The sequence below is a fragment of the Apaloderma vittatum genome, unplaced genomic scaffold, assembly GCF_000703405.1.
Source record: "Apaloderma vittatum isolate BGI_N311 unplaced genomic scaffold, ASM70340v1 scaffold7837, whole genome shotgun sequence".
In the NCBI taxonomy this organism is placed as follows: Eukaryota; Metazoa; Chordata; class Aves; order Trogoniformes; family Trogonidae; genus Apaloderma; species Apaloderma vittatum.
The window spans coordinates 7,883-19,040 of NW_009727759.1; the positions used below are offsets into that span (position 1 = coordinate 7,883).

The following is an 11,158-nucleotide window of genomic DNA, read 5'->3' on the forward strand; positions in this document are numbered from 1 at the left end:
AACAGCCCAGAGCCACTATAGACTTCACAGGGGTGAAACAAACTTTATTATCAACATGGATGATACGCACTTCCACAAATATTTTAGCCAGTCTCTGCTAAATTTAGAACAGCTAGAGTATTTCTAGCTAACGTTATGAAAAATAACCATTTATATTACTATAAAAAGAACATTCCAGTAACAAAGAGAGGTGATGCATGGGCAGTGAGTCCCAGGGAAAGAATCCAGAAACCTTTCCCAGGTCCCGCTCCGCAGCACCAGGGAACGGGAATACGGGCATCAGGCTCCTTCGCTGCCGGGCAGGCAACACCCGGCCTGTTCATGAAATGCTGGATGGCTTTGGGTATCCTCCCGTCTGCAAAGCCACCGTTCCAATACAAATGAGTACAGAGGTGAAGTTTATTTTTGCTCTGTCAGCCTTAAAAAGTGAGATCAAACATGCTTTTTCCTTTTTTTCCAAGGATTTTTCTTTTTTTTCCCCTCCCCCTCTTTGCCCACCGGACACACACGCACGTACCTTAGAAGCTGGAAGTGAAAAATAAAGCACGGTTTCCGTACGGAAAGATGCCAACCATGGTCATCGCATGGGTTCTCCAGTCACCTGCTGTGGCGTGCCTTATGAGCACGACGGCTGCACGTTCAGAAAAACTCGGTTATCTGAGAACACCCACGCCATCGATTGCTGCCACAGAAAAGCTCTTGGTAGGAAAAGTTAAATAAAATAGGGAAGAACACTTAAGGATTTTAGGAAGGCAGTGATGAAGGAATGACATACTCTTAAAAGGATTAATCGCGCTCCGCAAATAGGAAAGCAAGTAACCTTCCATTTGTCCCTGACCTAGGAAAGTACCCTTCTCATAAACATATGGAAGCATTAAAAAAAAAGAAAATCCATTCGTTTGTAACTTTGAAGCTTGTATCGAATTACATTTCATCCTCTCAAAATTTGCTTGTTATCTGCCAAGACCGGTCTGCAGTGTTTCTAGCTTCTATGCCAGACCAAGTGAATGGAGAATGGAGTAAATCAACTGCCCAGGAGCTAGAAAGCGGAGCTTGCCCGCTGCCTTTAGCACCCCGTACACCAACAAGGGCTTTTCATCGATTGATTATTGCCAAACCAGCAAAGCGATAGGGACGGGTGACACTGGGCATCATTTCATTTAAAATTTAGAACGCGGAGCTTAACTGAGGAGCACGTGCCCTCACCGTACCATATCCAAAGGTGCTTTGATTTCGTTATTAGAGAAAAATATCTTGACGAGAGCCCGAGGTACGGAGTTCATGCTTTCCACAGACCTGCTCAGTGACTCATTAGCAAACCAGAGGTTAGATGTGGTCTCTAAGGGTTACAGCACAGTATTCCTTTAACAGCAGAACGCAACAGTGTCTCTGAACAGAAGATTGCATACATCAAAATCAAACTTCTGGAGATACAAAAGAAAGCCCTTGAAACAGAATACCTGATAAAAGGAGAACCTTTCAATACACTAATCAGTCAAATTAATCAGAAAAAATGGCTTGGAGGAAAGGAAAGGTCAGGAAGTAACAGCATTCCGTGCAGTAAACACAGTTTTTACAAAAATGACAGAGTCATCTTCCAGTGAAACTCTTAATTTAAAATACCCACTGGCAACAACAACAACAAGCCCCACTCCGCTTACACTTCCATCATATTATGATGCCAAGTGCCTTATTTACAAGTCAGGGGAGAAAAACCTTCAGGCTTATGAACACGTAGCACCCACCTCCTTCACTGCACAACAAGAGTTCGGGGGAATGCGTACGGGTGGAGCGATGGGGAAGGCAAAGGCAGCGGGAGCGGGGTCCTACCCCAGAAACTCACGGCAGCCTGGACAAACAGCTCTTATTGCCGGTGAAGCCAACCAAATTTTTGGCGGTTATTAAAAATATTATAATAAAAAAATCATGCCCATTTATACGTAATCAAGCTATCGACATGGCTTTAGCGCTGCAAACTCTGGATGCCCCAATTAAGGGCAAACTTCTGCACTTGAGCATCATGCTGCTCTCTGGAGGGGGAGAGGAAGGGATCTGGAATCGCCGTGTAATCCAAGCAGTGAAGAACCAACGGAGACCAGAGGTGTGCAGAGATAAGTAGTCCCCTTTTAGGAAGGGGAAAAATTAAAAACAAGTCACCTTTGGAAAGCAAGAATATGCTTTCACGACCCAAGCACCTGAGCTCTTCTAGCTCCCACTGTCCCTTTATTGCTTCCGGAGGTCAGTGTGTTACACAGGTTTTGGTTTGGTTTTCCTGTTTGCTAAAAAAACAACTGGAGTGGCATACAATGATTTTTGGAGCTATTCATAAAAATCACACCTGAACTCTTTTGAACATACCACAGTACTTAGTTACTCCTGAGCTGTCAATGTTTGCAACGTGTAACGTTGTTAAAAAAATAGGAAAAGTCAGCAAAATGCACCCTCCCATCCAAAAAGAAAAAAAAAGAAAAAAAGAGAAAAGCTTTTTCCAGCTGTAACATCTGTTCAGTCTAACTAGCTGACAAGTGCTTCTGCTGAAACACGCTTGCCAGAACACGACATAAGAGGAGGAGGGACTTTATGGAGGAGGGAACGCAAGCAATTTTTCTCCTTCCCTCACCCACAAAATGCACGATACCATTCGCAAACAACAAAGGGACACCACAGCATCCTGATCACATGCAACACGCGGTGGTTTCGCCGCTGCCGGGCGCGGTTACCTCTGGGTCGTCACCTGCGGCAATATGACAGGAGCACACGCTATCCCAGCAAAAGATTCTGGAAAATGTAGGTCCCTTTCCCACTCATCAGTTTCCGTGTTATACACCTGCACGATGCTCGTGACATTGTTCAGGTGCCAATTGTACCCTCCTACGATATAAATCTTTTTCTCTAGTAAACAACAGCCGGCTTCCGACTGCCCTGCGCGCATGGGGCTCACCGTTGTCCATTGGTCTGTTTCAGGCAGGTAATATTCCACGGCCAAAACGTCAAAACAACGGTCAACGTGGTCCATGCGGCCTCCCAGGGCGTAAATCCTATTATTGGCGCTGACCATGGCGTGCAGGACTCGGGGTTCGTTCATGGGGGTTTTAAACTCCCACTGATCCGCGGCAGGGTCGTAACAGTGCAGGGCTTTTTTGTCTTCCACCGAAATGCCGTACCCACCTGATATGTACAATTTGTCTCCTACCGTGGCTCCGGCGTGCCCCCACGTCCTGCGTTTCAGGGAGCAGACGTAAGTCCACTCGTTATTTTTGGGGCAATACTTCTCGACGGAGGCCAAGCTCCCCGAGCGGTTCCTCCCACCGGTGGCGTACACCATGCCGTGGAGAACGTTGAGCTGGAACTGGATCCTGCTCTCCTGCATGGCCTGGATGCGCAGCCACTGGTTCAGGTGCGGATCGTAACGGTAGCAGATATCCACGGCTCCCTCGCCGCTGCGGTACTGCAGGTGCTGCCCCCCGACAATGTAGACGAAGTTGTCGAGCACGGCCACGCAGGAATGGCTGCTGCCCACCTCCATCTCCGTCAGCTCCTTAAACTGGCGCACGCTGGCGTCCGGCAGGTAGTAGACTTTGCAGCTGACGGTGCGGTCGTTGTCGGTGTAGGGAGTGCCGCCGAAGGTGACGAGGGACAGGACGTCCGAGCGGATGGTGGTCCGAGGGGACTGCATCTCATGCTGACGAAAGGGCAGGATCTGGTAGTTGAACGCTTCCAGCAAGTACTGTCGGCACAAGACGTCTTCCACCATGATGTCCAAGGTCTGGACGCTGTCCACCAGCTCCGAGGACTTCATCAGCGGGAAGCGGATGTGGCAGAGGACCTGGCTGGCGTTGGCGCGGCGGGTCGGTGCGTATTGCAGCCAGCGCACGGCAGCACGGAAGAGATCTATTTCACTGCAGCTTTTCAGCTTATTGCTCTGCAAGAAGAAAACGAGGCGCTCCAGCGGCAGGTGGAGGAAATCCTCTTCCTCGGAGATCTGGAGGAAATGCCTAAACGTGAACGCATCTACCGATTCCTTCAAGGATGCGAGGCTGAAGGTGGTGGCCATCTGCCCGATATTGAGACACGTTTCCACGCTCATGGCAGACTTCAGAAATTCTTCGCAGAGCTCCACGACAGGCACCATCTGGAGGAAGACGGCAGCTCCCAGCACATCCTGAATGCAGTCAAGATCCAGAGTCACTTCAGCGCTGTACGCGAAGTCTATTATGTGTTTCAGCCCTTTTGCAGATACACCTTTCAGTTCGATCACATCTTGGCTGGCTTCTCTCATCCCACCTGTGAACATGGCCCTGGAGGTCAAGAACACAAACAAGGATTTTCCTCCTTTTAAATACCTGTAGAATAATGTACCACTTCAGAAGTTTGGTTTTTTTAACTGTACTGATTCTCTTAGGGAGGATGGGAAAGGAGGGGAGAAAATCAAGGCTAAATCTCTACAAGACAGGAGAAATCAGGGTATGCAATTACTTACATAAAGCTTGCATAAACGCTGCGCTAAGAAGTAATATTCAGCTATTAGAAAGTTATGTTCTTCAATCCTACTGGCAGCATAAATACGAGGAGAACAAGGACAAGGCTTCAAGAAGCAGACAGAGCTACCAGAGCAGGGAGTGCAGTACGCTGGACAGCAATGAATCCGTGACATTCAGCAACCCAAGGATACAACAGGAGCTGCACCGGCAGGGATCAGTCACCACAGCGCAAAGAGTTTAAGCGGGCAGGATTTGTGAGCGCAAGGAAAGAACACGCTTCGGGAGACGCCCGTGTTTAGAAGGTCGGCGATCCTCTGAGCTTGCCTGCACCGCTGCCTTTAGATTTCAGTTAGCCCGTCCCAGCGTGGGCTGGCTATGAAACGCCTTAAATGTTGCAGATGCAACACAGCTTACAGACAGCTCTGGTAAGCACAGCAGAACCTCGCCTCCAAGGTTCGTTCCCAACGCCTTAAGAAAACCGGAGTTGCAGCCACTTCAGAAAAGGTCTGTCATGTTGCAGTAGGACAGCAGGGGGCTAAAAGGCAATTAAAAACCAACAAAAAACCACCAGATTTTGCTACAGCACAGCTGCAAGCACATCAGTTGACCAGGCCACGCGGAGATTAGGCCCTAGATCACCTCCTTGGGAGGCTTCTAAATTCCACAGGAAGCACATACCACGGCCAGGACGGCGCGCAGGCATCTCGCAAACCACTCCCGGAGAGCGGCGCTGCGTGTCCCAGCTACGGGGCCTGTGGGTGTGTTGGGGACACAACTGCACATTTCGCTTTTTATACGTTTACATTAAATTTCAGCAGGTTTTGTTATAAACGGGTAGCTCGGGGGTAAAGGTTTTGCGCTCTGTGTAGCATTCAACAAGCAGTAGCGGAGCGGTTCTGGGGAAGCCAAAGTCAAAAAACCAGCTTGCTGGAAGAACTGCGACCTGGGGTTTCACCCTTCGCTGCCACTGGACACACGTCGCAGCAAGGCTACGGACTCTCACACGAAAGATCTAAACTGCTGGCAGCTGCCTGCACATTTTGGGCTGGTTTTCCCACCATCAATAACTTACTTTTTTCGCATTGGGAAGGTAAATTCACTGTGAAGGCACGGTGCCATCAGAGCTGCCTTAAGAAGCTGCAGTGACTCTGAAGTGCAGGTTAGTCAAGAAAAATGCTGAACAGACCCTGCTCTTCTGCACCAACACAGGAATAAAGGAATAGCTTGGGAACACTGTCAAAAGCCAAGAGTTCCAAGTTTCCTGTCCAAACCAGGCTAGAAAACCTGCTGCCGTCCAGCATAAACCAAGAAATCCTAAATGACTTAAATAAGGAAATACCTGCATATGAAATCAGCTCGCTGTAACTGAGGGACCAGGAATACTGTTCGCAATTATTTGTCCATCTAGCAGATGAGAGCTTTCTGCTGAAATCCCCCCGCACATCCCGTGTGGCAGAACAGCCCGCTGCCCTGATCCCTCGCCCCGGAGGACACGCAGACATATGTGTGTGTGTGTACTCGTGCAACAGCGACACGGAGCAGAGCGTGCGTGAGGAGAGAAAAGCATTATTGTTGCCATGATGAAGACAAATCATCAAACAGAATGCAATTCCTTTAAAAAGTGTTACAGTTCTAAAATGCTGATTACATAAATGCCTCAATTTTACTCTTTTCCCTCCCCGCTTCTGCACAAAACCAGCGTATTTTCAAAAGCTAGATTATTCTGCCATTGTTCCCCAGGACAACCTTCCTTAGCACCACAGAAGTTATAACAAGAAACCTACTCAGCAATTACGTTTCAGCAGTGAACACACACTGGCAGTGGCGCTGCACACAGCATTTCTGAATACAAATAGTGCTATTAGCATTTGGGGGGAGATCAGCTCCATCATTAATTGCATGCCTGCTAGGGAGAGCGATAAGCTTGGAAGGTTTATGTTACCAAAGGGAGAGGGAAGGGAACAGCGTGGGAAATGTGTGTGTACGTAAGACAGATATCGTCAGAGCAGCTGAAGAAACAGGCAAAGGGGCACAAGAGATAACGCCAAGGGACACCCAGGTCCCTTGCTCTCGGCTACCTGCTCGGCAAACCAGTCTGCTCGGGTCAGGAAGGATCCTACACCTCAAGGGACTGCAAACCCCGCTGAAGAGCCCTTCCTCACTCTTCCTCACTATGACCTGCACTCCGCAGCAACACCCAGGTCCAGTTCTCTCTTGTTTTGAGCCTTCCCTGCAGCCGTTTCCTCCAGCGTGCCCCTCACTTTACATCACTTCCAGTCCTGTCAGAAAAACCCCTGACTCCAGGGAGGAGTCGTTCCAAGCCAGAGAACCATTACAAAGACAGATGAGCATCTATTTTCACTTAAGATTGACCTTCCTGCCCTGCCATCGGCTCGCTCTGCGTTAATTTGGCTATGAAAACTCATCTCCATGCTTTGGTTTTCTACCCACAGAGGATGGGGGAATTCTCCTCTCTCTCCTGGGGGTCTGGGGAATGCCCGGGCAAAGCGCTCCACGCTCCGCAGCCCGTGAGCAGTAAGCGCTGCACACAGAGCAGCCGTGTTTACAGATAGCACGAGCGTATTTAACGGCACCCTCGCTCAACGGGATGACTCATTTCACAGCCCTCGCTGTGCCACTTCGCCATCGGCTCCCGATCCAAGCTCGTTTCCTTCGGCACGGAGAGCACCCGCGGACGACGCTGCCGAGGTAGGTTCAAGACCTGTGCTCGAACTCGCATCTTGCCCGACGGCTGCTGTCGAACAAACCTCATCTGCGTGTGGAGGAACTGACTCTGGGCCTCTGCCTGCCTGCAGGTAATCCCACCGACACCCGCGGGGCAAACCGCACCTCCGAAGGGTTGCGCGTGGGTGGGATTTTTGGGGCGCGGCTGGAAGGTTGGGGGTAAGGGGGGGGAGGAGGATGGGGAAACAGCAAACCAACGGGGAAGGTAACAGTGCCTGCTTCCCTATCGCATTCTCACCTGAAATAGTCACTGCAGGCAGCCAAGACAACTTTATGAACCTGAAACACTTCATTATTTATAGTGAGGATGACATCAAGCAGCTGAGCCTGAGCTCGGAGCGAGGCCAGTCCCTGCAGTAGAGTGGTGCTGTGGCCAGGAGCAGAGAACGTGCATTTCAGGGTGCTGTTCTTGTCAGCCATGCTAAAAACAGAACAAGAGAGACAGGCTGGTTTTAAATTAAAACAATATGTGGTATACCTACAAAGCATGCTGGGGAAGATACTGTAACATGAGGCAGTTTGAACGCAAATTCCCAGCTCAACAGCCACACGGAACATCATGACATCAGTACCTCAGCTGAATTCCCTTCTCCCAGCACAAAAGAGACTTCCAATTTTTTTCAATTACGCTTTCGCATTACTGACAACCCATCACGCCGCAGCACACATGGGCTTCAGAGACCATCCAAAACATCAGCTAGCAGGGCCAAAACCTCCAACGAACACTGGTGTCCCCACACTACAATCACCCCAGGGTCCACCCTGACCTCGACTTCAACCACGAGACCGAATCGCAGTCGCTTATTCTTCTCACCACCTATCCCGACCGCAGCTGTTAGACACTCCAGCCCGTCCAAGGACGGCCCTGCTCGCCCTGTTTGATCCTTTCCTTATGCCTGACCCTAAGGAGAAGAGCAAAAGCAAAATATTACATGGCACTGGCTGCTCTAAATAACGTCAACTGTTTGAACTGCACTGTAAACAGTCCCCTCCCAGTGTAAACATTTCCTTGGTTTTCCCAACGCCTCTCGCACATGTTCCCCCATGCAGAGCATCATTCTTAGATTCACTTGGCCTCAGATGCACTTGCCAGTGAGAAGGCTGCATTTGGAGGTGAACAGGAGCAGTATTTCCGTACGAGTGGAAAAGAGTATTAGATGCTCTGGGCTTCTCTGAAAATAACCACAATCACGCTGCCGACTTCCTGAGCGCGAGGCGATAGCGGGCCAGCACGCCCTGCCCACCAAACGGGGTCTGCTCCTACCAACACAAGCATGAAATCCTAAATTCATTTGCAAATTTAATCCGGCTCTGAACTACTTTTCAGGATCAAGATCCTTCTGGGAAGAAAAACATACCCAAGGACCAGTATTCAGGATCGGGTTTATGTTTTCAGGAGCATCCTGCTATTTGATCTCTGCGTTTTAAGAACTATTTCATGGAAGCGCGATATAAAAAATAAAATCCTGAGCAGATCATATTGAATCTGGAAAGTTGCATTACTTGCTCCCAAGTCCACAGTGGAAGAGCATAAATCAACGAAGCCAAAAAAAACAGTAGAGAGACTAGTTCTCAGTGTGCTAGGGGCTGTATAATCCCAGCGCTTGCTAACAACTGGCTCTAAGAGTTCACTACCTAAACAACAATAAAAGCCACACACAATGGATGAAACAAGTAGGCAAGGTCAGAGAAGAGTCAGGGAGATGGGATAACAAGAACGGGGATGTAAACAATCCTCAAACAATGAGGAACAATGGACAGGGCTTGCCACTCGCCCAACTTATCGGATTGCAATTTCCTGCAAGCTTTACAGAAGGGGCGAGTTAGGGGAAATCTGTGATGTTCATCAGAGCAGGAGAGGGCAGCCGCCTTGTGCGAGCAGCTCTAGAGCTCTTTGGGATGCTGTAAGACGCAGACAGCAAATCTTTGCAGTCGGTTTCGAAGCTCCTCAGGCCTCGGAATGCACCTCAAAATTCATACGGGTTCCTATTGGGATGGCTGATCCCAGTCAGCCCTGCTTCTCGTAGCACAGATCTGAAATTCCTACCTTCAAGTCAAAACATACCAACAAGTCTCAGCTCAGAGAGCAGAGACCAGCTACAACATCCTTCCTACAATAAAAAGGATTAGCAAAAAGTCAGTTGCTGACAAGACCTTTATGCGTTACTCGGCGAGCCAAGAAACATCTCTCCACTCCAGCTCTTCCCATGGCGAAAGAGGAGAGAGACTGGAGGGAGCAAGTGCATGAATATTCATCATGTCAAACTCCTTTCCCTCTCCCCTCTGCAGCAATGGCTTTGATTCGCTGGAGGCCAAGGGAGGAAACATCGAGCATAAGCAAGGCAACGATCTTGCCTCTCAACACAGTCTCCTTCACCCAGCAAAACCATTTTGCTTCCCGCTGGCCAGGTAAAACCCCCACGGACAGCTCCGGCGGCTCATCTGCGAGATGGTAACACCCCAGTTTCCCGTAACTTCGTTAGACTTGACCTCCTGCAGGATTCTTCTCATGGGAATTTTCTTCAGCGTTTTTTTCAGACCAATTCTAAATAATCCTTTTCCCAGCCTAAGGGCTTACCCAAATACGATTGCTTCCACTATATCCACAACCCTCCCGGTGCAGCTGCCTCTTCAAACAACAAGCTTTACCCGAACAAACATCCCTCCTCCTTTCCTTTTTCTCAATTAACTTTTACAGGCGCTCTTAATAACAAGAGTGTAAGCTTAAAGTAGATGGAGGACTAAATCTGGGTGGGCAGATAGATCTGTGCTGGAATAAACACGTTTGCATGTGCGATTCCTTTCAATAGGTAACTGAACAGCTACCCCTGAAAAACTCCCTGTACTAGTTCCTTTGTCTATTTACAGGTACAGAATAAAAGGATCCAGTGATTGCACAATCTTCCAAGGGGTGGAGGGGAAGACAAAACAAAACCTAACAGTAAGAGAAGCGTTCACAGCGTCCAGGCTTTTTTCAGTCTGGAAAAGGAGAAGAGGAAACACACAAGCTGGAAACAAAATCCACACAAAGCATGAGAGATCATGGAAGGGATTTGACAAAAAGCAAAGCTGGGAGAGGGGAGAAACTTATAACAAATGGTGTCTGCACTGTGCTTAGTAAAAAGGGATTTGTGATAAAAGCTCGTTCGGCCACGATTGTGCTGCCCAGCCTTGCTTTCCACTCCTCGGGCTGCATCAGGATCCGAGGAAGGAGAGAGGCAGCAGTTGGATGCTGGAGATTGGAGGGGGGGGAAAAAAAAAGCACAAAAGGAAGCCTTGAACATCTGAAAGTGCCTTTGTGAGGCCCTCGCTATCTTATTTGAGATCTGAATATGCCGTGTACTTGTTGCTTAACAATTTGTTACAGAAGAAACAGCCTTGCAGACAAACTTCGGAAGAGTTGCATCTCCTCCTCAGCCGCTCCGAACGCGCCTTCAAGATAAAAGCCTTTCATCACACAATAGTGAGAAAGTGTTTATCCCACTCCTTCCCCCCTCCCTTTCTGATGAAGGCAGGGCTGGAAAGCTTCTGGAATTTTCCTCGTTTTTTTGTCTTTGTCCTCAGAAGGGCAGTACTGAGTGAAGTCCTCGTCCCACCGCAGAGCTCTGCGGAGGTTTCTGTGGCCGGAGCGTCCTTCCAGAGGGGCTGAGCACACTAGCTTGGCGCGGGGTCAAGAGGGTCTGGCTGCACCCAGTTCCATTTATCCTTTGAAGAAGAGTAAAACATAAAAACCCCCACGTTCACATCAAGGAGCACTTCCACAGCACATCCCACAGGCTTCACGGGGCCTCTCCTATGAATATCTTGGTATAAAGGTGACTTCACAGGAACAGAAATCCCACTTTCCATATGGAAATAGCCGGAGCAGTGAAAGGCGTCTTTATGTTCATGTAACCGCATCCATCGCACGTGTGGTGGGGGCAGCTGGAACT

General features: G+C 49.0%; 1 protein-coding gene across 1 annotated transcript; it reads right to left on the minus strand.

The window, feature by feature from the left end:
• Window positions 1–2,473: 2,473 nt before the first annotated feature.
• KLHL26 (kelch-like family member 26) lies at window positions 2,474–7,646 on the minus strand. The gene is made up of 2 exons (XM_009873798.1): window positions 7,465–7,646; window positions 2,474–4,298 (listed from the first exon to the last, which is right to left on the minus strand). The coding sequence occupies exons 1-2, from the start codon at window positions 7,644–7,646 to the stop codon at window positions 2,717–2,719; spliced, it is 1,764 nt and encodes a 587-aa protein (XP_009872100.1). The 3' UTR covers window positions 2,474–2,716.
• Between the last annotated feature and the right edge of the window lie 3,512 nt (window positions 7,647–11,158).

Excerpts from the sequence above, each read along its gene's own strand:
- KLHL26 (XM_009873798.1), bottom strand. The coding sequence starts at position 7,646 with ATGGCTGACAAGAACAGCACCCTGAAATGCACGTTCTCTGCTCCTGGC. Across the intron at positions 4,299-7,464 it reads GCCTGCAGTGACTATTTCAG|GGCCATGTTCACAGGTGGGA; the intron begins GTGAGAATGCGA and ends CTTGACCTCCAG.